Here is a 25,000-nt window from a genome sequence, read left to right on the forward strand (position 1 = left end):
GCAAGGGCGTATTAGAAGTTAAAAACAAAAGACAAGAAATAAAGAGCTACTAAATTATAAAGAGGCCTATAATCTGATTAAAGAATTTTTTAATCAATTCATACTTTTAGTCAATTCATTAACCAATTAAATCTGCATCTATTTATATATGAATACAACAATATTTCGAAGGGGGAAAGCATATTGTGTTCTACACTATCTGCGCAGGTGCCATGGTTGGCATCAATTCAGAAGAGGCATTCCCTACTTTGTGACAGAGAAAATGAAATATCTGCAATTTTTAAAAGTTCTTGTATTAGAAACAATTAAGACTTAACCCCCGCCTGCCACTGCTATCCAATTTAAAAGGGGCACCTTTTTGTCAATCAGAAGGCTTTAATATGTTAATGTGACTATTAATCAAATCAAAGTTGCATATCTAAGCTAAAAATAGAGTAATAGAGGACAGAAGAGAAGTGGTGCAGGGTCACCACCAGCTCTGCTGAGAAGTCTCCATCAGCTTTCACCTGGCAGCAGCCACTGAATCAGGCTGCAGCTGAGCAGGGAAGAGAAAGGATGCAGGGCCACTCCATTGGCTCAGCTGAGAGGCTAGCAACTTCTGGTACCTTAACTCAGTGAGCTTTTGCACCCAAGATACTTATTGGAAGAACATGTAACTAAGATCTTATACCCAAGTTTGATTATTTCCTCCTCTCTCACAATTAATTTTCCTTTTTTGTTGTGCCATTTTAGATTGCTAGCCTGGGAGCAGTTTTTTCAATGACCTGTAAGCCATACTAGAAGCCTATTTTGGCAGAAGAGACTCAACTTGAGTCTCTTGTTTTTAATTGCTGTGTTATTTTAATGTACTTTAACCATGAATATTTATATTTTAACTATTTACATACCTTGGTTTTTATATTTTGTAAACATCCTAGAAGCCTGTTTTGGCAGTAAGCTGTATAGCATAATAAGAAATAAGCCCAACTCAGAATGAATAGGGGTTGCGCCCAATTCACTCTAATCACTCTGGCAGTCTCAGTCCTTACTCTGCAGCTGGCAAGCTTTGCTGTCCTGCATGTCCAACTCAGAAGGTTCAGAACCTGGACAGCTCCTTCTTGGCTGCAGAGAGCTCATGTTTATCCATTCCTAAAGAGACCGCAGATGGGCTGATAGTATACTGTTGCTTTATTGTTTTATCTTTTGTACTCCTCTGTCCTCTTGCTTAAATATATTAACTTGTGAACTGCCTTGGCAGTAGACAAATGCATCAAACAAGCAAACTTGCAATCACCAGTTGAACTGCCTCTATTAGAAGTATTGTGCTGGAATCAATATAAGGTGCTGTGAGAATACTCTCTGTGGTATTTGATCTGTGTTGGCCGTTCCAAACATGCACATTACCACTTAATGTTGCATTTGTTCAATGATATATACCCTAATGGAAACTTACTACAATTAATAAACAGGAGGAAACTTCTGACACCAGGTTTTCCTGGCATCTCATTATTTTAAGTTAATGGTTCTAATCCAGCCATGGACCTCTCTGAACCTCCCTGCAGGAGAAGTGCAGGCTTATTTCTAACCACTTTCCCACTAATGTCTTCAGGTAGAATTTTAATATACACTTATTATTAGACTTATATCCCTCTTGTCCTGCAAGAAGCTCAAGTCATCTACGTGGTTCTACACTCCTTTACTTTGTCTTCACAACAACCCAGGAAAAATCTCATAGAAGCCCCAGAGGAACATGCTTGCTCAAGTGCCCAGCAGGAAAGAAGTGGGGCCTCATTTGTGGCAGTAAGGAGCAGCAGCAGCAGCAGCAGCAGCAGCACAGGGATGACCTGATTCTGAAGGACCATCAAAGCCAGATGCTCAAAAATTCCTTAGTGGTAACAACAACCTTCCTTTCCCCCCATCTCATTCTAGACCTGGAAAGTGCTTGAAATTAAAAAGTGGCACTTTATGTGTGTATCCAGATTGCTTTTCTTCTTGGGACTGGATGTACTGGCATTGCATGCAGCCTTTGCTGGATATAACGCAGTGCCCAATGTTCAACACCCATCTTCCAGGAAACATTATGAAGCTTGCATGGATCCTATTAATGTAACTTCACTAATGAACTTTCAAGCATCAGGCAGAGGAGGGATGTACTGTGGGCAGCCTTGCGCTAGCTACTGTCTCTCAGCCTAACCTACCTCACAGCAGTGGTGGCTGATGCTCGTTGAGACTTGTAGGGCAGAAGGCAGAGAGGCCAGCAGCTGCCACAGCCAATGAAGTTGAAGCCAGAACTAATGACAGACAGGTGGCGATTGGCTAAGGGCAGACTGAGGTTGCTGGGGTAGTGCCTCCTCTGACTCACAGAGCTGTTGTGAGGATGAAACAAGGAAAGGGAGAGCTTTGTAAGCCACCATGAGCTGCTTGGTGGAAAGACGGTATATGAGGGAGGTGGAGTGATGACCAGACAAATAAAGAACTGCCCCAAAGCTTCCTTTCCCCACCATGCCAGCAGCCCCTTCAGGGTTGGTGTTGTTTGGGCCACAGAAAAATGGGCCAGGGTCTGGCTATAGACCACAGGCTAATTAACTGAAGGGCATCCCCTCCTCCACAACCCCCCACCCAAGGCAACCCAAAATCCACAGCTGGACAATACCTTTTATTAGGACCAACCAAAATGTCACCAGATAGTGAACAAGGCTTTTAGTTCTGCATAACTCTTCTTTAGGCTGGATATTACACACCTTAGGCTGGAGGTTACATACCTAGGAGGATTCTGGAATAAAGGAACAATGGTCACAGCCACACTAAACATTTAAAGCACTCATGATTTAACATTCATGCCTTCCTCAAATAATATTGGAAACTGTAGTTCCCAGCACCCTTAACGAACTACATTCCCCAGGGTAAGAGTGCTTTGACTGTGTGGTGTGGATGTGACTAATGGCTCTTCCTCATTTTTGAAAACCTGAAGCCCTGTTGTTATCCATACCTTCCCCCAACCAAGGTCACTTAAAAGTCACCCCAGCCCCCTTTTAAGCAGTCTGCCAAACTGACTAAGTCAATGACTTATAAAGGTGGAATTTTTTCAAGTTCATTCAAGGGTGATAGTGAGCATAAAGGGTGACTGCATACTATTAACTTCCTTAATTCTTATTAAACATTTATATATATATATAAAAAAACCACCAGTCACTCACTTAGTTCAAGGTGTTTGTAATTAATTTTCCATTACATTTGACTTTCATATAGTCTGCATAAATTCATCTGCAAATCTGTCCTTTTCACAGAAGCTGTTTATTGAAGGAAGGTAAAAGCTTCTGAACTTTAAAAATAATTGTTCTTAATCAACTTACATGTCTCAGGGCTAACAATTCATAGTTGCTAAAATTAGAACTGTCACCCAATTAAAGAAATTTTAAGCCACAATCTTAAATGTACTTAACTAGGGAGTAAGTCCCACTGAACACTGTGTGAGACTAACTTTCAAGGAAAATGTTATTTGTTTTCTTACAGTTATAATCCGTCACAATAGAACCTGCTTAGCTTCAGCAAGGTGATGACCTTATATGCCTTCAGACCATATGCATAGGATTGTGCAGCCAGTTAATTAATTGTCAGAGTTTTAATTAATTGAGTTTATTAAATCTGCAGAAATGGGCACATGAACAAAAGATTCATATATGGGTTAGAAGAGCTATACCATCCTGCATGTAAGAGAAGGGTAGACAGAGCCAGTGTGGCATTGTGGCTACTAGGAGTAGGACCTTGGGTTCAAATTGCCACTCAGCTTGGAAAAACCCACTAGGTGACCTTGGGTCATCTCTGTCTTTCAGTCTAACCCAGGTTTGCTGTGAGGATAAAATGGGGATGTGGAGCACTATGTGCATCACTCTGAGCTCCTTGGAGGAAATCTGTGATAATACATAAATAATTACTCTTCTATGGTGGCAGCTGCAATTTTTATAAATACGTAATATAAATATTAAAAATATTTTTCTGAAAACTATTACCTATGTTCATTCACTGATTCTAACCAACTGATTACATCATTACGTGCTGCAGTCATGTCTTTCTCAAAGAATACTGGGAACTGTGGTTCCCAGTGCCTTTAACAAACTACAGTTCCCAAAATTCACCATGACTTTTAAAACAGCATAAGAGTGCTTTGAATGAGATAGGTGTGGCTGTCCTATCCTGTGTGTTGACTGTTGGTTGTAAAGAAATTGCTGGTTTTAGCCCTACCAGCAAGGAAGCAGGTTAGACCATGGCATTAACAAGACTTTGTACTTTATTCATAATTTATATAGCATTAGTACCCAGCTCTTCAGCCACAAAGGCTCTCAGAGAAGCTTTGTTGTTGTTGTTTAGTCATTTAGTCGTGTCCGCCTCTTCATGACTCCATGGACCAGAGCACGCCAGGCACTCCTGTCTTCCACTGCCTCCCGCAGTTTGGTCAAACTCATGTTGGTAGCTTTGAGAACACTGTCCAACCACCTCGTCCTCTGTCATCCCCTTCTCCTTGTGCCCTCAATCCTTCCCAACATCAGGGTCTTTTCCAGGGAGTCTTCTCTTCTCATGAGGTGGCCAAAGTATTGGAGCCTCAGCTTCAGCATCTGTCCTTCCAGTGAGCACTCAGGACTGATTTCCTTAAGAATGGAGAGGTTTGATCTTCTTGCAGTCCATGGGACTCTCAAGAGTCTCCTCCAGCACCATAATTCAAAAGCATCAATTCTTCGGCGATCAGCCTTCTTTATGGTCCAGCTCTCACTTCCATACATCACTACAGAGCAGGTAACATACAATCAATTAAAACAAGGCAGTCCCTGACCAAAAGCTTACAATCTTAAAAAACAATGACACACGCAAGGTAAAAGGGATAGGGAGGGACAATGACTGTTTGTTTTTAAATCAAACTCAGGCACCAATTCTTAAATAGTTGTTTTTATAATGACCAGCTGGCACAGTTCTGGCATAGGAGGTGCCTGATGGAGCTGGGCTTTTGGCAAAGCAGATGGAATTAGCTCTGGTTTTTATCTCTTCCACTGAGGAAGTCTTATGGAATGGCCCCTCCCTGGTGACACTTGAGGGAGAGGAGGCTTGGTGGTCTGTCACAGCAGAGCTGATGGAGTGAGCTCTGCTTCTCATCTCTCCCACTGTAAATTAACTCCACCAGCCACATTCCAGTTAAACTTTAGTTCAGAAATGTGTCCGTAAAATGTGTAGTCCTTATTATCCTGAAACCCTTCTGTGATTTGCAGAGCAAGGACAGGCAACAGCAATACATTTCCCTCACTTCACATCTGACCTTCCTGGTTCAGATGCATGCTGGTGACACTTCACTCCAAAACTCCTGCACTTCCCAATGGCTTCATAGAGATGCTAAATAGTATGGGTGAGAAGATGGAACCATGCAGGACACTGCAACTTCCATGGCACTGAACAATAGCCTCCCATATCTACTTTCTGGAAGCAACTCTAGCAGTAGGAGTGAAACCACTTTAGTATAGTACAACCCAATGGGTCCAGAATTAGGCATATGAGAATAGGCCCAGTGAAAGCAATGGGGCTTAAATTAGAATACGCTAATTGAAATTGTAACTAAGCATAACTAAGTCTGAATCCTTCTGGTTATTTTGAGGTATAAGACAGTAGCCAAAATAAATGCTCTGAAAATACATTGGGATTGTTTGTTTTTGCAACTCTTGAGTATGTATCCAAAAGCAGTTCTTTGAACCTTGCTATGAATATTGCTTCCAGCCTATTGAGACAAAAAATGGCCTAATTCTATCATTCCCTTTTCCTCCTCCTCTAGGAACCCTTAGTACACCAGCAAGTTCTGCTATGCATATCCCATTGAACCAGCAAGGGAAACACATGAAATGAAGCATCTCCTCCTTCTCCTCTTCCTTGCACTCCACCGACACCTGTTTTAGGTCTTCCCCAACCCTTCAGAGCAGATCTGGGAAGAAGATGGGGGAGTGCAGGGAGGTAGAAGGGAGATTCTACATCATTCCACTCCAACTTGCAAAACAGATACATTTCAAATCAAGGTTCCTTTGTTTGTTCTAAATATTGACCAAAATTAAGCAACAGCATGAACAATTGAGCCAAAATCCTATGCTTGATTTGGAATGGTAATTTCAAAGCATGGAATCCTCACACCTGTGTTTTAAGTTAACATAAATGTTTATGTTTGTGGTGGTGGGGACACAGGTGAGAATACATACATGTTTCCCTCCTGGTCAGTTTAAAGGAGAGTAATGAATTTGGGACGCAGGTGGTGCTGTGGGTTAAAGCCTCAGCGCCTAGGACTTGCCGATCGAAAGGTCGGCGGTTCGAATCCCTGCGGCGGGGTGCGCTCCCGCTGCTCGGTCCCAGCGCCTGCCAACCTAGCAGTTCGAAAGCACCTCCGGGTGCAAGTAGATAAATAGGGACCGCTTACCAGCGGGAAGGTAAACGGCGTTTCCGTGTGCGGCTCTGGCTCGCCAGAGCAGCGATGTCACGCTGGCCACGTGACCCGGAAGTGTCTCCGGACAGCGCTGGCCCCTGGCCTCTTAAGTGAGATGGGCGCACAACCCCAGAGTCTGTCAAGACTGGCCCGTACGGGCAGGGGTACCTTTACCTTTACCTTTTAATGAATTTGCAGTGGTGCAACTCGTATCTCCAAATACATTTTCAGAGATTGGGTGACTTTTGCTTGGCCACATGGGAGCTTTCCTGCAGGGTCTTGCAGGGTCCAGTCTTGTTAAACATGCTATTTAACTAGAGCCAGGGCTTTTTCGGCTGTGGCTCCGATCTGGTGGAACACTCTGTCACAAGAGACTAGGGCCCTGCGGGACTTGACATCTTTCCGCAGGGCCTGCAAGACAGAGCTGTTCCACTAGGCCTTTGGTCAGGGCACAGCCTGACTCCCTCCTTCGGCAATCTTCGCGGAGCTCTGGCCCAATGGTTGCCATTGGTTTGATTTGAATTAATTTTATAATGAATGATTTTAGAGTGTTGTGTTGTGTTGTACTGTTGTACTGTTTTATTGTTGTTAGCCACCCTGAGCCCGGCTTCGGCTGGGGAGGGCGGGATATAAATAAAAATTATTATTATTATTATTATTATTATTATTATTATTATTATTAACATCTATATGAAACTACAGTGCTACCTCTGGTTACGTACTTAATTCGTTCCAGAGGTCCATTCTTAACCTGAAACTGTTCTTAACCTGAAGACCACTTTAGCTAATGGGGCCTCCCACTGCCGCCGCGCCGCTGGAGCACAATTTCTGTACTCATCCTGAAGCAAAGTTCTTAACCCGAGGTAATATTTCTGGGTTAGCGGAGTCTGTAACCTAAAGTGTCTGTAACCTGAAGTGTATGTAACCCAAGGTACCACTGTACTGGGACCAGTCACCAGGGGATTTGGAGTGAGGTCTCACCAGCATCCAGCTCTATCTCTGTTTCATCAGTATCTCAAAAGGCAGTGAAAGTGCTTAATCAGGCAGCAATGGGCTGGATGTTTGCCAACAAACTGAAACTAAATCCAGACAATATGGAAGTGCCATAAGTGGGTTTCCGATTTCCAGAAGTTGACAGAACTATCTGTTCTTAATCGAGATTCACTCACCTTGAAGGACCAGTTGCATAATTTGGGGTTGTTCCTGAACTATCTTTGCCCAGGTGGGCCTCAGTGGCTAGGAGCAACTATGCAGTTTCACCTGGTGCAAGCTATGGTCATTTTTGGACAGGGATCGTTTGACCATGGTTACTCATGCTCTGGTAACCTCCAGGCTGGACTAAGGCTACCCTTGAAGATGGTCTGGAAATTGCTGAAGCAAAAATGCTGCTAGGGACAGCAGATCATGAACATATTACTCATCTTAGTGAATACACTGGTTGCCAATTGTCTTCTAGGTCCAGTTCAAGATGCTAAACGGCTTGGGTCCCAGCAAAAGCACCTTCTTCCTTATCAACCGGTCTGTCCTCTAAGATCAGTAGATGTGGCCTCCCTGGTGGACCCTCTTTAGTATGAGGTACATGGTGGTGGGTTGGGGGCAGGAAGGAAAATGTTTAATAGCAGCTCCTCATATATGGAATTTCCTTCCTTCTGAGGTGCATCTGGCCCTCTCTACATTTTTTTGTGGTTACTTAAGATCTTTTTCAAAAGACATTTGGAGAAGAGACTGGATTGCTGCTGCTGATTCTGTTAGTAACTATTCTGTGGTTTGTTGCTTTTTAAAGGATCATGTTAATCTGTTTGCTTTGTTGTAAACTACCCTGTGGCAGTATATAAATCATCTATATAAATAAATGTAGCTTTAGCCTTTAAAATTTAATTATGAGCACACTTTTGCATGACATCTTTCAGTCAGTAATGTAATTCATAAACTGATTTATTCAGAGAAGCCCAAGCAATGTTATGCCTGCAATACAGGTTCCTGTAAGTTGGGTTCTGTTCCTTTCAAGCACTCTGGTAAAGGAGACAGTTGTTCACTAGATGCATGCGCTGGGGAATTAACAGGGTCACTGCACACAATATTAATACAGTTATTTCTAGCAAAGCATTGCATCCCCAGCAGGCAGTGACCAGAGGTGGCAGGAAATAACTGGACAGTGAGTGCTGTTTGGGAATACTTGTACTTTTGTATGGTTTACGAATAACATGTTTATTACCAAGTCCCCAATTTAATTCCTAAAGTTCTGATCTACCAACACATACCAATAAAGTAAAAAGGGTGGGAAGTTAACATGGTTACGTAACAGAACCTCCCCATTCCCCAAATTCACATTTTAATCCACATTTAATTTGCATCGCGGAGCAGAAACAAATGATCAAGGATTCATTTGCTGCAGCTTTTGCTGGGAGATAGCATTTTATTCAGTGCTGATGGGAGATTCCATGTTTATCACCCCTCAATACCCCCTCACCCCACAAAATTGGTATATCTTTGCCAAGACCCCTTTCCCCTAGCATATATAGTTTCTGCATGTGTGCATATTTATACATCTCTCTCTCTCTGTATGGGTAAATTTCCTCCCACTCCAAAATAATTCAGTTCAGCAAAAATGCACCATATGATTGCTAATAATTTGCTTCTGTTCAAACCTGGGTAAGACCTACTCCCTTTTCAAGGCTCTTCTGAATAAAATTCATTAGACTTTCTCAGTAGTTCCCAGACTTTCCCGCTCCTCAGACCACTTGAAAATTGCGGTGGTTCTTGGCAGACTACTTAATGATTTTTCTGCCCATTGTAGCAATTATAATGCAGTGTGTTAGATGCTGATGATTCTTAATTGTTATTTTATTGCTTTTTTATTTCTTCAGATATTGTGTTTTATTGTATTACAATCTAAATTCCATAGAATACAATAAAATACAAGGTAAGAAATAAAAAAAGCGATAAAATACAATTCAAAAATCAGTATAAATCTTTAATGAGATGGATGGGCCATCTCCTGTCTTCAACAACAAATTCACAGACACACCCTGGACCATCTGAATGAAGCTTGTGGACTGGTTTAGAACCCTTGCTGTAGCTATATGTTGTGTGGGTGGGGAAAGGGACCTGCAGACACACACTCCAGCAGGAACAATAAACTTTCTCTATTACTTTCACTTCTTGTTTTCCTAACATTTACATTTCAAAACGGCCACTATAATAGAATCCTAGAATTGTAGAGTTGGAAGGGTCCCCAAGGGTCATCTAGTTCAACCCCCTACAATGCAGGGATCTCAACTAAAGCATCCATGACAGATGACCATCCAACCTCTGCTTAAAAACTTCCAAGGAATGAGTTCTTACTGTCAGAAAGTTCTTCCTGATGTTTAGTTAGAATCTCCTTTCTTGTAACAAATCCATTGGTACAGGTCCTATCATCCAGAGCAGAAAACAAGCTTGCTGCATCTTCCACGTGACAGCCCTTTAGATATTTGAAGATGGCTATATCTCCCTCTCAGTCTCCTCTTATCCAGCTTAAACATACCCAACTCCCTCAGCTGTTCCTCATAAGGCTTAGTTTCCAGATCCTTTAGAGCCAAAGTCAAAGAATTGGAAGGGATCCCAAGGGTCATCTAGTCCAATCCCCTGCAATGCAGGAATCTTTTGCCCTACGTGGAGCTCAAACCCACAAGATTAAGAGACTCATGCTTTACTGACTGAGCTATCCTAATCATATCCCTCGTGTCCAGTTGTTGTGTGATTTCTTTGTTTCTTCTGGACCTTGGTTTTGAGAGGTCAAATGATTTTGTTTTCTCTGTTTTTTCTCTGAAGACAGAAAAGTAATGAAAATCCATCACAGACCCAAAATGTACATGATGTCAAACCATTTTAATTATTTTTCTTTCCAATAATGTTTTTCCATATAACAATACAACAACAGAAATAGGGTAGATGGAATAAATTTCTCTCTTCCTTAAAGGGCACATATTTCCATGTCTCGCATGGTATTTTTTTCTTAGCCACTTCTCATACTCTTACTTCTACAGTACTTCTCTCAGTACATAGTGGGGTAAGCTGTTACACAGGTTCTATATCCTTAGACAACATGGCTATGACTTCTCCATTAAACACTTAACCCACCAGAAAGCAACACGGTTTAAGGGAGAGGGGTTAAGAACTGCTTCATAGCTGCAGCATTAAAAGAATTAACTACAGAATGGGCAGCTATTATCAAGGCATTATTTAAGCGACCAAAGCAGCGACTAAGCTGTCAGACATGGCTAAAATGGGAAATATGGATATAAACATGGGGTTGAAATACCAATCAAGTTTATCGGGGGGGGGGGGGGGAGCGGAAAACATGAAGGATTTAAAAAACAGGAATCACAATTTGGATATAAGAATCTATAGGATCTCAGAATTAGAAAGCAAGAGAGAATGATAGTCTTAATAACACAGTGGTTTACATAGCTTCTTCGAGACCCACCTTCTTTTGAGCCTTATTTTGAGAGCACACCTAAATGCTTGGCAGGGGGTTGGACTCGATGGCCCTTGTGGTCTCTTCCAACTCTACGATTCTATGATTCTATGATTCTATGAAATGCCACAGCAATTAAAAATTGCAAAGTCCTGAGATGTGTTGTCAGATTTCCACTGTACTTCCTTACAGAAAAGATATATCAAGATCTCCACAACTTTCACTCTCTTGTATACAAAGGAGAATAAGTGCAGGTGTTTCAGACCTTTATGCTAAAACACTAAGATTCCACATAAAGTGCTTAAACTGTATACAAAGCAGCCCAGGCTGGTGTATACAGATGTGTGTTTCTGAATACTGTTGTACTTCTGTAAGATACGTTCTGTATTACAAATCATAAGGAAAAATGCTCTCTGGGCTTATTTTTTTGTTTTTATTTGTAATTTGTATTGTGGATTTTACAACTTTCAAAAATGGTTTCAAAAAAAGGTACAGATCATTTGAGCACATCATCATTCCTAACACTACTTTAGGAAATACATTTTACTAATGTCTGACCATTTATGTTAACAATGGACCCAAAGCATACATTGATTTTTCAGTACTCTATCTAGGCTTCTAACTTTATTGACTCAAGTACCGAACGTGCTTCTTTATATTCTTCAGCTTCTTCCAACTCTTTTTCATTTTCCTGAAATTAAACAAAGCACACTTTTCACTATTTTAAAAATTATTAAATCTTAAAATTATTTGTTTACATTGATATGTGTCATGAAGGAGACTTTAGTTCCCAACATATAGGGTGATATTCAATGTTAGTCATACACAGACTGAGTGCATGGATTTCAGTGGGTCTATTCTGAGTAACACTGGATATTACTCAGTATCCAGTTTGAATTGCAATGAGCGCAGCTTTCTGTAGAGCCCACAATTGGAAGTATTCCAGATAATCAAGTGAAGAATCCTAGAGATTGAATTCCAAACCTTTTGCAGTACAGCCAATAAAACCTGTTCCCCATTGGGGTTGGGAATTTCACTCGTTTGGCCAGGACACTCCATATTTACACCAGCTTTACGATTCCCACCTACGGAGAGCTCTTTCCCTGGCGATTTAACATCTTACCATCTGCAGTTTTGCAAGATAGATTCTTGAAAATCCCATACTCTGAAAGATAATGTCCTTGTAGCACAAAACAGGTCGAATCCATCACACATTTTTTATTTTACTGCCCATTTTATGCAAAATATATGATAAGTATTTGGCCCCCTTACTGAAGGAAAGGATTTATTGCACTGGCTCTTCCAGGGTGTCTTATCTGCTGAACAATTGTAGCAATGATGTTGTGGAGAATGTGGCAAGATTTTTGAGTGACACTATGAAATTATGTCACCATAGGTCCTAAGAGCCATTTTCGTACCTCACTGGACAGTTTTATCCTACAGTATCTCTTACTATGTTTTGTTAACTGTGTTGTATTCTGATCCATGTATATAATGCACTTTTTCTATGCCAATAAAGATTGATTGATACTCAATATCAGCAGCAGAACATGACATAATACCCAGTTTATTATTTGGTTCAATTGACAGTCATAGGATAGTGAATTGGTAAAGGGTGATATAGTAATGAGCTACGGTGCTTACTTCTCACTGCATAGGCCCAATTTTGAAAACACACTGACCTTTAATAAATGATTTTTGGCCCGCTGAAATCCAATCTTTAGCTTTTAATCATAAATCCACGCAATCTTGCAAAGAAGTGTTCCCATTTACTTCTTTCCCAAAGGAAAGAAGTACTCAGCCCCTGCTTGATTAGCATAGAAAAGTCAAAACATGGATAATCGGTCACAAACAAGAGTAAAATCTGAAAGCTTTGTTATCACATTCATTGCCAGAGCAAGGAAGATGTTTCTATTGCCCTGGTGCTCCAGCAGATGACAATCTCTCCAGCAGATGCCAATACTGTCCCCCTCCTGAGAGGGATAGAGACAATATTACATATGACAGGGGAATACCTGGTACTGGGATAATAGCTTCATGGATGCACAGAAAACTGAGGCGGTGCTAAAAAAAATGCTAAAGAGCAAAAAAAATTACAAGAAGGAATCAACTGGAGGGAATAATGCATTGTTTCAGTTGTCTCTATACTAATGCACGGAGTATGGAAAACAAGCAAGTTGAATTTGAACTCTTAATACAGGTTGGCAAATATTATCTAAAAGGCATTATGGAAACATGGTGGGGTGACTGGAATGTATAAATTGAGGGTCTATTCAAAAGGAATAGATCAAACAGGAAGGAAGGAGGAGCAGCATTAAATGTAATGGAATGTGTCCACTTGTGAAGAGATCCATGACTTGAGCATGGAAGGATGATTGAGAGTAGGAGAGGCAAACAACAGTGGGTGTCTGCTATAGACCTCCAAGCCAGACTAAAGACTTGGATGATGCTTTCCTAGGGCAGATTACCAAACAGTAAAAAAGGAGAGATACAGTAGTTGTGTGAGACTTAAATTACCTACATTTGTATTGTATCACAATTTTTCCCCTTTTATTTTTCTATTTTTTTCTGTTCATTTACTTTATTTTCTCACTGAAATTTTTCAATAAAATATAAATATTTAGGCTTGCAAGAGAAGTTTAAAATAATTTTAAACAGTTTATTTGGCTACATTCAAAGCAAGGGGAACACCATAGAAATAATAGGTCCTCTGCGTGGAGAAGATGAAAGAAATGCTGTTGGGTGACAGAAAGAAGGCAGAACTGCTCAATTCCTACTTTACCTATGTTTTCGCCCAGGAGGAAAGCAACCCAACCTGGTGATACCAGAATAAATGATGCAAGGAGGGAGCTGCAGCCCAAGATAGGTAATGGAACACCTAGCTACTTTGAATGAATAAATATCCAGGGTCTGATGAGCTGTGCTCAAAGGTACTAAAGGAGTTTGCCTCTGTCTATAATTTTAGAGAATTCTTTGGGAACAGGTGAGGTCCCTGCAGACTGGAAACAGGCAAATGTTGTCCCCCATCTTCAAGAAGGGGGAAAAAACCGATCAGCTTGTCTTCAACACCAGGAAAGGTCCTAGAACAGATAATTCAACAACTGGTCTGTGAACACTTAGAAAAGGAAGCCATGATTACTAAGACCCAGCATGGGTTTCTCAAAAAAAAAAAAAAAAAAAGACCCACTATTGTTCAATGTCTTTCAAAATGACTTGGATAAAGGAATTAAGGGGATGCTCATCAAATCTGCAGATGACACTAAACTACAAGGGAGAGCTAATGCCGTAGAAGACAGAACCAGGATTTTAAAAGACCTTAACAGATTGGAGAACTGAACCCAAACAAACAAAATGAATTTCAATAGAAACAAATGTAAGGTTCTACACTTAGGCAGGATGAACCAGCTGCAGCGTAAGATGGGGGACACCTGGCTTGCCCATAGCACATGTGAAAAGGAGACCACAAGTTTAACATGAATCAACAGTGTGATGCAGTTGCAAAAAAAGCTAATGCTATTCTAGGCTGCATCAACAGAAGTATAGTGTCCCAATCAAGATAAGTCATAGTACCGCTCTGTTCTGCCTTGATCAGATAAGTAAAATGTAATGGATGTAGAATATAAAATCCACATGAAACAGCTGGGAAGGTTAACCTGGAATTCGGAGTGCAATGCCACTAATATGTAAATGATACTGAACTCCATTTCACTTTTCCATTCAATTCCAAGGAGGTGAAGTTTTGGGAGGCATATAGAAAAGCAACCAAGTAGAAAACCTTCAAAAACAATGTTAGTATGCGTACCAGCGATTCTAATAGCCTAACTTTGGAGCAATCAGTTCAATCAATGATTAAGATAATGATTGCTACTCCAAATATTTCTATGGTGTTGTTGTTTTTAGGGGCAAACTAAATCACCTATTTCAAAAAACAGTATGTAATGTGCATTTTTCTTTGGCAGTATTATGATAGTAAACACCTGGATTCAACAAAAATGTTGACACCAGTACAGACCTAACATAGCTCTTCACTTTATCATGATATTTAGTTTTAAAGCCCCCTGGCAACTTGCCACAAATCTTAAAGGTAAAGGGACCCCTGACCATTAGGTCCAGTCGTGACCGACTCTGGGGTTGCGGCGCTCATCTCGCTTTATTGGCCGAGGGAGCCGGCGTACAGCTTCCAGGTCATGTGGCCAGCATGACTAAGCCGCTTCTGGCAAACCAGAGCAGCGCATGGAAACGCCGTTTACCTTCCCACCAGAGCGGTACCTATTCATCTACTTGCACTTTGACATGCTTTCGAACTGCTAGGTTGGCAGGAACAGGGACTGAACAACGGGAGCTCACCCCGTCACGGGGATTCGAATCGCCAACCTTCTGATCGGCAAGTCCTAGGCTCTGTGGTTTAACCCACAGCGCCACCCGCGTCCCTGTCACAAATCCTAGCCAAGATTAATGCTATGAAGGTTCTATCTTAAATAAACTTTGAAACCAAGGTCTAAAGCAGATTTCAAATCCTGTTTCATATGGGCCTAAAGTTGAAGTGGGGAATTATAGAGAGAGAACACTCAGTCCCACTGCATTATTTTTATCCCCCATCCCCTTTGCTTCTTAGGCTGATGTACATGGTTCTCCCCACCCCCATTTTATCCTCACAGCAACTCTGTGATACGGACACAGAGATGGTGACTAGCCCAAAGCTTCACAGCAGAGGAGGAAATGAACCTGGGATTCCTGAGGCCAAATCTGATACTTGATCTAGGTTTACTTCTACACCAACTCCCAAAGTACAGATAAACAACAGAAATTTAAAGCTGCAAGCTCAAAGAGTTTAACTATTAATTAACTATAGCTGTAGTTGATTCATTGCTAGGGCAAATTTTAAATTTTGTACCTTAAAGTTAGCAGGCATGTTTTGCAGGGGGGCGGGTTTTGGTTTGGATTGGTTACTCTAACAGAAAATAAACAAATACTAAATATGTCTTTTCCTTCAAGCAAGTGGCAGGTTTGGTTTAGGTTCTCAAAATTCCTTCAGTATTCCTGAAATGAATCTTTGTTAAAGTTTTGGTAGCAATGAGACATATGCATGATCAATCAATTGATTATCTACCTTTTAGCTTGATCTATCAACTAAAAATATTCAGCTGAAAGCTCTACAAAATGTTATTTCTTTTGTACTTACTAATAGCTGAGCAAGATCTGCATGTGCAGCTTCTAATCTGCGTTGGCAATCAGGAATCATCATTCGAGATTCTTGCAAGACCTCAATCTGCAAAATGGAAGCTCATTAAGTATATGAACTATTCAATTTTAGTATACAACTCTACTGTTTAGCTGCTTAAAATAATGCAAACCTATTGAAGTTACTCTATATACAATAATTTTTTAAAGTACTCAGTAATACTTTTTAAAACCAAAGCAAGATCTGCTAAAAAGCTTTCCATGAAATATTTGTTTTTAAAAACTATTTAATATAAACTATTTCCCCTGCTGTCAAAAACAGCTTCGTCCAAAATGGGATCAGCTGGTTATATAAATATCTCCTGCATCTTTTTGGTAATAAATAAAAACAGTGTTCAGATAATACCACACAGAGATAATTACTGCATGAAAAAAGTTATTGAGTTATTGATCACATTGTATGCTCACTGCAGGAGGTTCTGACTAAAAGACAAAGGTAAAGTAAAATGAAAACCAAAGACCAGCAGGCTCATATTTTTGATGCTTATCATGCATAAAAAGTTATTACTCATTCTTGGGCTTCATTTTAGGAGAGAGATTATTCTCACCATGCTTTTTGAACAAAATTACTGGTCTGGCACCCCACTGAATTTGAACATCTTGCATACATCTACAGAAAACAATTTTGTAATTGCATACAAAATCATGGAATGTTTTTAACCCTCAAAATCATGCACTGAAAATGTGGTGTAAACAGCTAATTCTATCATGTATCCAGCCTGGATAGAAATGAAAATTAATTAACAACAACTATATGAATTTTAAGCCCTCACATGATTGTATTTAAGCAAAAGTATTAATACAATCCAGTGTGTGCAACTGCAAGCACCTGTAGTCATGAAAAAAATATGTCCACAATTTGGCTGACACGTAGACAGAGTATACGTTCTGTCTTCAGAAAACAAGCAACAACTCTAGTGACCAGAAGCTCCCATTCTGAATTTATTTTATAATGTTGTTGCTTCTTTCAACCTATAAAGCACTGTGGTACCAAAAAAAAATTAAAAGTAGCTTCTTAATAGCCACTAGACCAAGGTATCTCAAACAATGTCCCATTGAGCTTCCAACTATGAAAACCAGAACAGATTTCAAGGTCCACATGTAATTGTGGACCAAAATACGCAAAATGTAAGAGATCCATGATCAGAATCATTTGTTTTTCTTTCTTTCTACACAACCACTTTCAATGCTGGGGATACAACAGTGGCAAATGAGGTTCTTCCTACACTATTTGTGGATTTCACTAGAAAGATAGAGCACCTAAACTAAAAGGGGGAGAGCAAATTGGGGAGCACTTTATGTCCATGGTATTGAGTCTAAATGTCTCTTAGCAAACTATCATTAAAATAGGATAATAGCTTCTCATGATGATGCAGCAATTTAGTTAAGGGGTGTTAACATTCAGCATTTTTAAAAAACAACAACCATAACTCTAAGAGGCTTTCAGTTAAAAGAAATGATGCATGCATAAGGGATCAGGGATCTAAAAGACCTCATGTGTATCAACTTAAGGGCAATTAAAAGACCACAGAGTCCATGTTTATATAGTTATACAACAGCACCAGGACAGTCTGCACGATTCCAATAGAATGTCTAAGATACCCTATAATCCATAAAAGTGATGGGCACTGTAACTTAAGGCAAATCAGTTTCTACAGACTAGAAATAATTTACTTATTTATTAAATTTAAATACTGCCCTCCATTTGAAGGTCACAGGGTGGTTCACAACATGAAAATACAGAATGAGAACACAAAATATACAGAATAAAACAAAAACAAACCAATAACCTCCCTCCCAAAAACACATTTAAAAGGACATAGAATGTTAATCAGCCAAAGGCCTGATTATAGAAAAATGTTTTTGCTTGTTTCCTAATGGTATCTAATAAAGGCACCAGGCAAACCTCCTGCGGTGAGTACCCCAGAAAAGGGGAGGGAGCCACTGCAGAAAAGGTCCATTCTCATGTTGCCACGCACCAGAGCTCTTGTTGAGGTGGCACACAAAGAAAGCCTTCATACAATGATTGGCTTCAGATTATGATTGCCAGGTTTGCTCTGGTTCATCTGTTTAAGGCTTTATAGGTCAAGAGCAGCCGTTTGAATTGGGCCCGGAAACTAACTGGAAGCCAGTGCAGTAGGCTCAGTGTATCAGTAATGTGCTCAAACTGTCTTGCCCTGATGGTCAATCTGGCCCCTGAATGGTGCACCAGCTGAAGTTTCCAAACCTTCTTCAGAGGCAGTCTTACATATAACACATTGCAGTAATCTAGCCTAGAGGTTACCACAGCATAGACAACAGAAATTAGGCTATGCCTCTTTGGAAAGGGGTGCACCTGGGCCACCAACCCTAGCTGACAGAAGGCACTCCACACCACCGAGACCACCTGAACCTCAAGCAACAAGCAATAGATCCAGAAGTACCTCTAACCTACATAAACACCCCTTTAGAGAGGGTGTAACCCAATCAAGAGCAGACAACCTCCCAGCTATCTGGTCTAGGGAACAACCTACTATGAGTACCTCACTCTCAACTGGATTGAGCTTCAGTTGGCTCTCATCCAGTCCATTACAGAAGCAAGACAACAGTCCAGTGCATCCACTGTCACACCTGCAGATATAAAGTAGAGGTAGAGCTGTGTGCCATTAGCATATGCAGATAGTGTACTCCAAAACGCCGGATGATCCCACTCAGCAGTTTCATGTAGATGTTGGAGGATAAAATTGAACCCTGAGGAACCTAACACTGAAGGCTTCTAAGGGCTGAGGAGCAGTCTCCAAGCATCACCCTCTGGAAACAACTATCCAAGTAGGACTGGAACCACTGCAAAGCAGTGCCACCTACCCATCCACATCCTCAAGCTTTAGTAACTGATACTCAGAACAAGACTGGACCATGCTCTGGACACCCCTTGACATTCATCTGCTGTGGATATAAGCGATCATATCCTCAAAAAGCTTTGCAACCAAGTCACAGCTACCATCAGTTCTGCCACCTCTTTCAGGTCAGATGGTAAGAAGCCCTGCACTAACCAGAAAAGCTCTGCTGGACAGCACAATGAGGATGCAATGGAGGCAGCAAAGTATGCCTTCTTTGGTGCCTTTACTGCCACTAGGTACGCTCAATGATGAGCCCTCACCAGTATTTGACTGCATTCAACCAGATATTTCTTCTACAGTAGTTGTGTTTGGAGTCCTCTTCCAGCTTGTTTCCTTGCCCTAAGCTTTGGAGTATACTAGGAAACCAAGCAGACTACACGAAGTGGGATAGGGTGCTCAGGGGCAATCGTGTCAATGGCCCAAGCCATTTGCATGTTCCAGAGGTTGGCCAGGGCTTTGACAGGAGTACCACTCATAGCATCTAAAAATTTCCCCAGAGTCCTCTGGAAACTCATTGGATCCATCAGCCTCTAAGGGCAAACCACCCTAACAGGGTCCCCATCTCTGCAAAGGGGAAAAGGTGCTGAAAGCCTAAACCTCAACATGAACTGATATTACTATGATAAGGGACTGATGTCAATATCCCTCCCCTTTCAGATCACCCTCTTCCTGTCCACTTGAGAAAACAAGGTACAGAATGTGGCCTGCCAATGCATTGGGCTGGTGTCATGTTGGGACAGGCCCTATGAAGTCCTGAAAAGATTGCCTGGAAAGAGATGGAATATCTACAGACTACAGCAACACCCACCTCCAAAACAAATGCTCAAGTCTGCCCTGATGCTGCATCAACTCCACCCTGTTCACCTACCCAGGTCTCAGTAAAACAGACTAGATCAACCTCATTCATAATCAGATCATGGATGAGGGAGGCCTTACTCAGAGCTGACCTGCCTTTCAGCAACAGCATCTGCAGACCCAAGGGATGACTGATAGGACAACTGCAATTCCACAGGTTGGAGGAGGGGCTGGCACATGGCATAGTCACTAACTGCCAGTGCCATGCACTATGTGGAGGCAACATTTCTAATCCTTGAAACCTGTTACAGAGCACCAATGACCAGTTATTTCACCCCAATGCTTATTTTGGTACTATTTCTGCAAACCATTAATATTTCTAGAATTAACTATGTAGGCAATCATTTTTACACCCAAAGTGAAGATACACAGTCCAGACTGCAGGCAGGTGAGAGGAAGTTTAACTCCTTTCCCTGGGGCCTCAACTTGGAGACTTCTAGTATAGCACTAAATATTCTTTTTATATGTCCACAAAAACACAAATTTGAAACTTTAAAAAAAAAATCTTACACATACTTTTCAGTTAAAAATATCTGATAACATATATTCATGAACTATGAAGTTCTTTACCTGTTTTTTAATTGCATAATTTTCAGAATCTTCAGCTTTCATTTTCTCAATCTTTTCTTCTTGCTGTTTTGCTTCTTTTTCATACATAACCTTTTCTTTTGCCAAGCTGCATACAAAAATAATGAATTAACTTTTCCATTATACAAATACAAGTTTTCCTAACCGAAAGGTTCCACACATAGAACAGAATAATTTTAAAATATCATCATTCCATGTTCTATTATTCATTACATTTTATTTTAATTGTATATTGATACACCATATAGCTTGGGATTCAAAGATCTGCTCAGGCTCAAGAGCAAGGCTTGATCAGTGTAATGCTGGTTTTTATTTCTTTTGAAAACTGCCATCTATGTCGTATCCCAAACTGCTTTTGAATAATCCTCAATTAAAAAAAAAAAAAAAAGTTCACCACACACCATGGGGGTCTATTAAAGTCTGAAGTCCACTTTGTCTCCTGTGGCAATTCTTTGGATGCCAGCCATTGTTTTCCTATCTGATACAGTATTCCTCTGGGACGCAGGTGGCGCTGTGGGTTAAAGCCTCAGCGCCTAGGACTTGCCGATCGAAAGGTCGGCGGTTCGAATCCCTGCGGCGGGGTGCGCTCCCGCTGCTCGGTCCCAGCGCCTGCCAACCTAGCAGTTCGAAAGCACCTCCGGGTGCAAGTAGATAAATAGGGACCGCTTACCAGCGGGAAGGTAAACGGCGTTTCCGTGTGTGGCTCTGGCTCGCCAGAGCAGCGATGTCACGCTGGCCACGTGACCCGGAAGTGTCTCCGGACAGCGCTGGCCCCTGGCCTCTTAAGTGAGATGGGCGCACAACCCCAGAGTCTGTCAAGACTGGCCCGTATGGGCAGGGGTACCTTTACCTTTACCTTTTACAGTATTCCTCACTTCCACATACCCCAAATGCAGAATATGGATGTCTGGATTTGACTGAAAGTAGCTAGCAGCCACAACTGAAATAATGCTTGTTTGCAGATCTTGAAGTTTAGAGGAAGAAGATCTTCTACTACTTACAGCCCTTTTTGGTCATTCAGGTTCACAGCTTTGGTATGATCTAAATTCACTGCTGAACATAGTTGCCCAGGTTATAACAGTGACCAGAAGACTTTCCACCAACTTTACCAAGTAAAACTGCATCTTGGTTGACCTTGCAACAATAATATGTATCTTTTAGTTTTGAGGCTTGATTACTTATGTGCTCTGGTATAAGACTTTCCCTGAGGACAGTCAAAGTGATGTGGCATATTTTTAATGGAAGATGGCAAGCAGGAACACACATAGTAGAATTCCAGGGTCTGTCCTAGTCTTTCATACTCAATGTGCCAATGACCAAAATACCAGGCTCAAAATGCTTAAGACAATGCCTCCAATCCTATGTTCAATCATAGCCTCAAGAAGGAGCATCCTCTTCTAACAAAGGATATGACAAAGGATATTTTGTGGCAAAGGATATTTTGACAGCTGGTCCTTGAGGAAGGAAGGCCCAATCACACAAGCCTTACCAAAACCAATTTTCTACAAGCAATGTATGACTAGAATTTCATCTGGTTTTTGATAGCCAGAGGATTGGGGAAGAGAGATATTCCAATATTGTTAATAATCCAACTCTGCAGAATGGGCTAACTCTGAGTCTACAACAGTAGATTCTATGTAGACACCAATAGAGGTTATTCACTGAACCATGATAATGAAAACAATGTAGTATTGCTGTCTTATTGCTGCCAAATCAAGAGTCATATTTTGCTCAACATACCATCATGAAGTCCCTCTTTATAAAAATTGATTCTTTAGGAATTCAGAAAGGATATAACCACCATGTATACATCATTTCTGAATCTCCCAATATCTGATGCTAGAGTAGTGCAAATCTCTTTGTGTATTGACATAAACAGTTCACATTGTTGATTATTGATCAGATAATTCTAATTCAATCCTACTATGAGCAAGATGAGCTTGAGCTCTTGGTACAGCAAACTAAATATGACATAATAGGCATCACTGAAACCTGGTGGGATAAGTCCCATGATTGGAATGTAATAATGGAGGGATACCATCTATTTCAGAGAAACAGACCAGACAAGAAAGGAGGAGGAGTGGCGTTATACGTCAGGGATGTGTATACCTGTAAAGAGATCCAAGATTTAGAACCTCAAAGCCAAAGTGAGAGCATTTGGGTCAAAATTAAGGGAGAGAAGAATAACAGTGACCTCATTGTGGGAGTTTACTATAGATCCCCAAGCCATACGGAGGACATAGATGATGCCTTCCTGGAACAGATGGCCAAGCATGCAAAAGGAAGGGAGATAGTAGTAATGGGGGACTTCAATTACCCGGATATTTGTTGGATGTCAAACTCAGCCAAGAGCATAAGGTCAAACAGATTCCTCACTGGCCTTGCAGACAACTTCATTGTCCAGAAAGTGGGAGAAGCAACAAGAGGAACAGCCATTTTAGATCTGGTCCTAACCAATGTTGATGACCTGGTTAGTGGGGTAGAAGTGGAAGGATCATTAGGCGCGAGTGATCATGCTCTTCTGAAGTTTACTATACAGCAGAAAGGAGCAGCCAAGCATACTAGGACTCAATTTCTTGACTTTAAGAAAGCCAACTTCATAAAACTTAGGGAAGTGCTGGGTGAGATCCCATGGACAGTAATACTAAAAGGAAAGGGAGTTCATGATGGCTGGGAGTTTGTTAAGAGGGAGATAGTAAAAGCACAACTTCAGGCAATACCAATGAGACGGAAACATGGAAGGTGCCTAAAGAAGCCAGGGTGGCTATCTAAAGAACTTTTAGCTGAGTTAAGATTAAAAAAGAATGTGTACAAAAAATGGAAAAGGGGGGAAACCACCAAAGAGGAATTCAAACAAATAGCCAGCACGTGTAGACACAAAGTCAGAAAAGCTAAAGCACAGAATGAACTCAGGCTTGCTAGAGAGGTTAAAAGCAACAAAAAAGGCTTTTATGGGTATGTTCATAGCAAAAGGAAGAACAAAGAAACAGTGGGGTCACTCAGAGGAGAAGCTGGTGAAATGCAAACAGGGGACACAGGGCTGAACTCCTCAATGCCTTCTTTGCCTCAGTCTTCTCCGATAAAGAAAACAATGCCCGACCTGAAGAATTTGGAGCAAATGATTCAGCAGAGGAAACACAGCCCAGAATAACTAAGGAGATAGTACAAGAATACTTGGCTAGTTTAGATGTATTCAAGTCTCCAGGGCCAGATGAACTGCATCCAATAGTATTAAAAGAACTGGCAGATGTGATCTCAGAACCACTGGCAGTCATCTTTGAGAATTCCTGGAGAACAGGCAAAGTCCTGGCAGACTGGAGGAGGGCAAATGTTGTCCCTATTTTCAAAAAGGGGAAAAGAGAGGACCCAAATAATTACCGCCCAGTCAGTCTGACATCAATACCAGGAAAGATTCTGGAGCAGATCATTAAGCAAACAGTCTGTGAGCACCTAGAAAGGAATGCTGTGATCACCAATAGTCAGCATGGATTTCTGAAAAATAAGTCATGTCAGACTAACCTGATCTCGTTTTTTGACAGAATTACAAGCCTGGTAGATGAAGGGAACGCAGTGAATGTAGCCTACGTTGATTTCAGCAAGGCATTGACAAGGTGCCCCATGATATTCTTGTAAAGAAGCTGGTAAAATGCGGACTTGACTATGCTACCACTCAGTGGATTTGTAACTGGCTGACTGACCGAACCCAAAGGGTGCTCATCAATGGTTCCTCTTCATCCTGGAAAAGAGTGACTAGTGGGGTCCCACAGGGTTCTGTCTTGGGCCCGGTCTTATTCAACATCTTTATCAACGACTTGGATGATGGACTCAAGGGCATCCTGATCAAATTTGCAGATGACACCAAACTGGGAGGGGTGGCTAACACCCCAGAGGACAGGATCACACTTCAAAACGACCTTGACAGATTAGAGAACTGGGCCAAAACAAACAAGATGAATTTTAACAGGGAGAAATGTAAAGTATTGCACTTGGGCAAAAAAAATGAGAGGCACAAATACAAGATAGGTGACACCTGGCTTGAGAGCAGTACATGTGAAAAGGATCTAGGAGTCTTGGTTGACCACAAACTTGACATGAGCCAACAGTGTGACGCGGCAGCTAAAAAAGCCAATGCAATTCTGGGCTGCATCAATAGGAGTATAGCATCTAGATCAAGGGAAGTAATAGTGCCACTGTATTCTGCTCTGGTCAGACCTCACCTGGAGTACTGTGTCCAGTTCTGGGCACCACAGTTCAAGAAGGACACTGACAAACTGGAACGTGTCCAGAGGAGGGCAACCAAAATGGTCAAAGGCCTGGAAACGATGCCTTATGAGGAACGGCTAAGGGAGCTGGGCATGTTTAGCCTGGAGAAGAGGAGGTTAAGGGGTGATATGATAGCCATGTTCAAATATATAAAAGGATGTCACATAGAGGAGGGAGAAAGGTTGTTTTCTGCTGCTCCAGAGAAGCGGACACGGAGCAATGGTTCCAAACTACAAGAAAGAAGATTCCACCTAAACATTAGGAAGAACTTCCTGACAGTAAGAGCTG

At 41.3% G+C, this 25,000-nt stretch overlaps 1 protein-coding gene and 1 long non-coding RNA gene across 4 annotated transcripts in view; one reads left to right on the top strand and one right to left on the bottom strand.

The window, feature by feature from the left end:
- Positions 1-16,062, top strand: part of LOC307226858 — a 37,927-nt gene extending 21,865 nt beyond the window's left edge. Inside the window, exons 2-4 of one of the 3 annotated variants that reach the window (XR_013843604.1) lie at positions 7,884-8,002; positions 13,685-13,752; positions 15,502-16,062. This is a non-coding gene — a long non-coding RNA (uncharacterized lncRNA). Of the gene's footprint in view, positions 1-7,883; positions 8,003-13,684 lie in introns of all 3 variants that reach the window. The other 2 variants (XR_013843605.1, XR_013843603.1) reach the window with 2 other exon arrangements.
- TBCA (tubulin folding cofactor A) overlaps positions 10,279-25,000 on the bottom strand; it is a gene marked incomplete at its 5' end in the record, with an annotated part of 39,582 nt that continues 24,860 nt past the window's right edge. Inside the window, 4 exons of the mRNA XM_079995885.1 lie at positions 10,279-10,925; positions 11,014-11,577; positions 16,069-16,155; positions 20,432-20,537. Coding sequence (XP_079852011.1) covers positions 11,497-11,577; positions 16,069-16,155; positions 20,432-20,537 — 274 coding nt within the window. The 3' untranslated portion in view covers positions 10,279-10,925; positions 11,014-11,496. The remainder of the gene's footprint in view (positions 10,926-11,013; positions 11,578-16,068; positions 16,156-20,431; positions 20,538-25,000) is intronic.

Source organism: Podarcis cretensis (assembly GCF_951804945.1).
Source record: "Podarcis cretensis genome assembly, chromosome: 11".
NCBI lineage: Eukaryota > Metazoa > Chordata > Lepidosauria > Squamata > Lacertidae > Podarcis > Podarcis cretensis.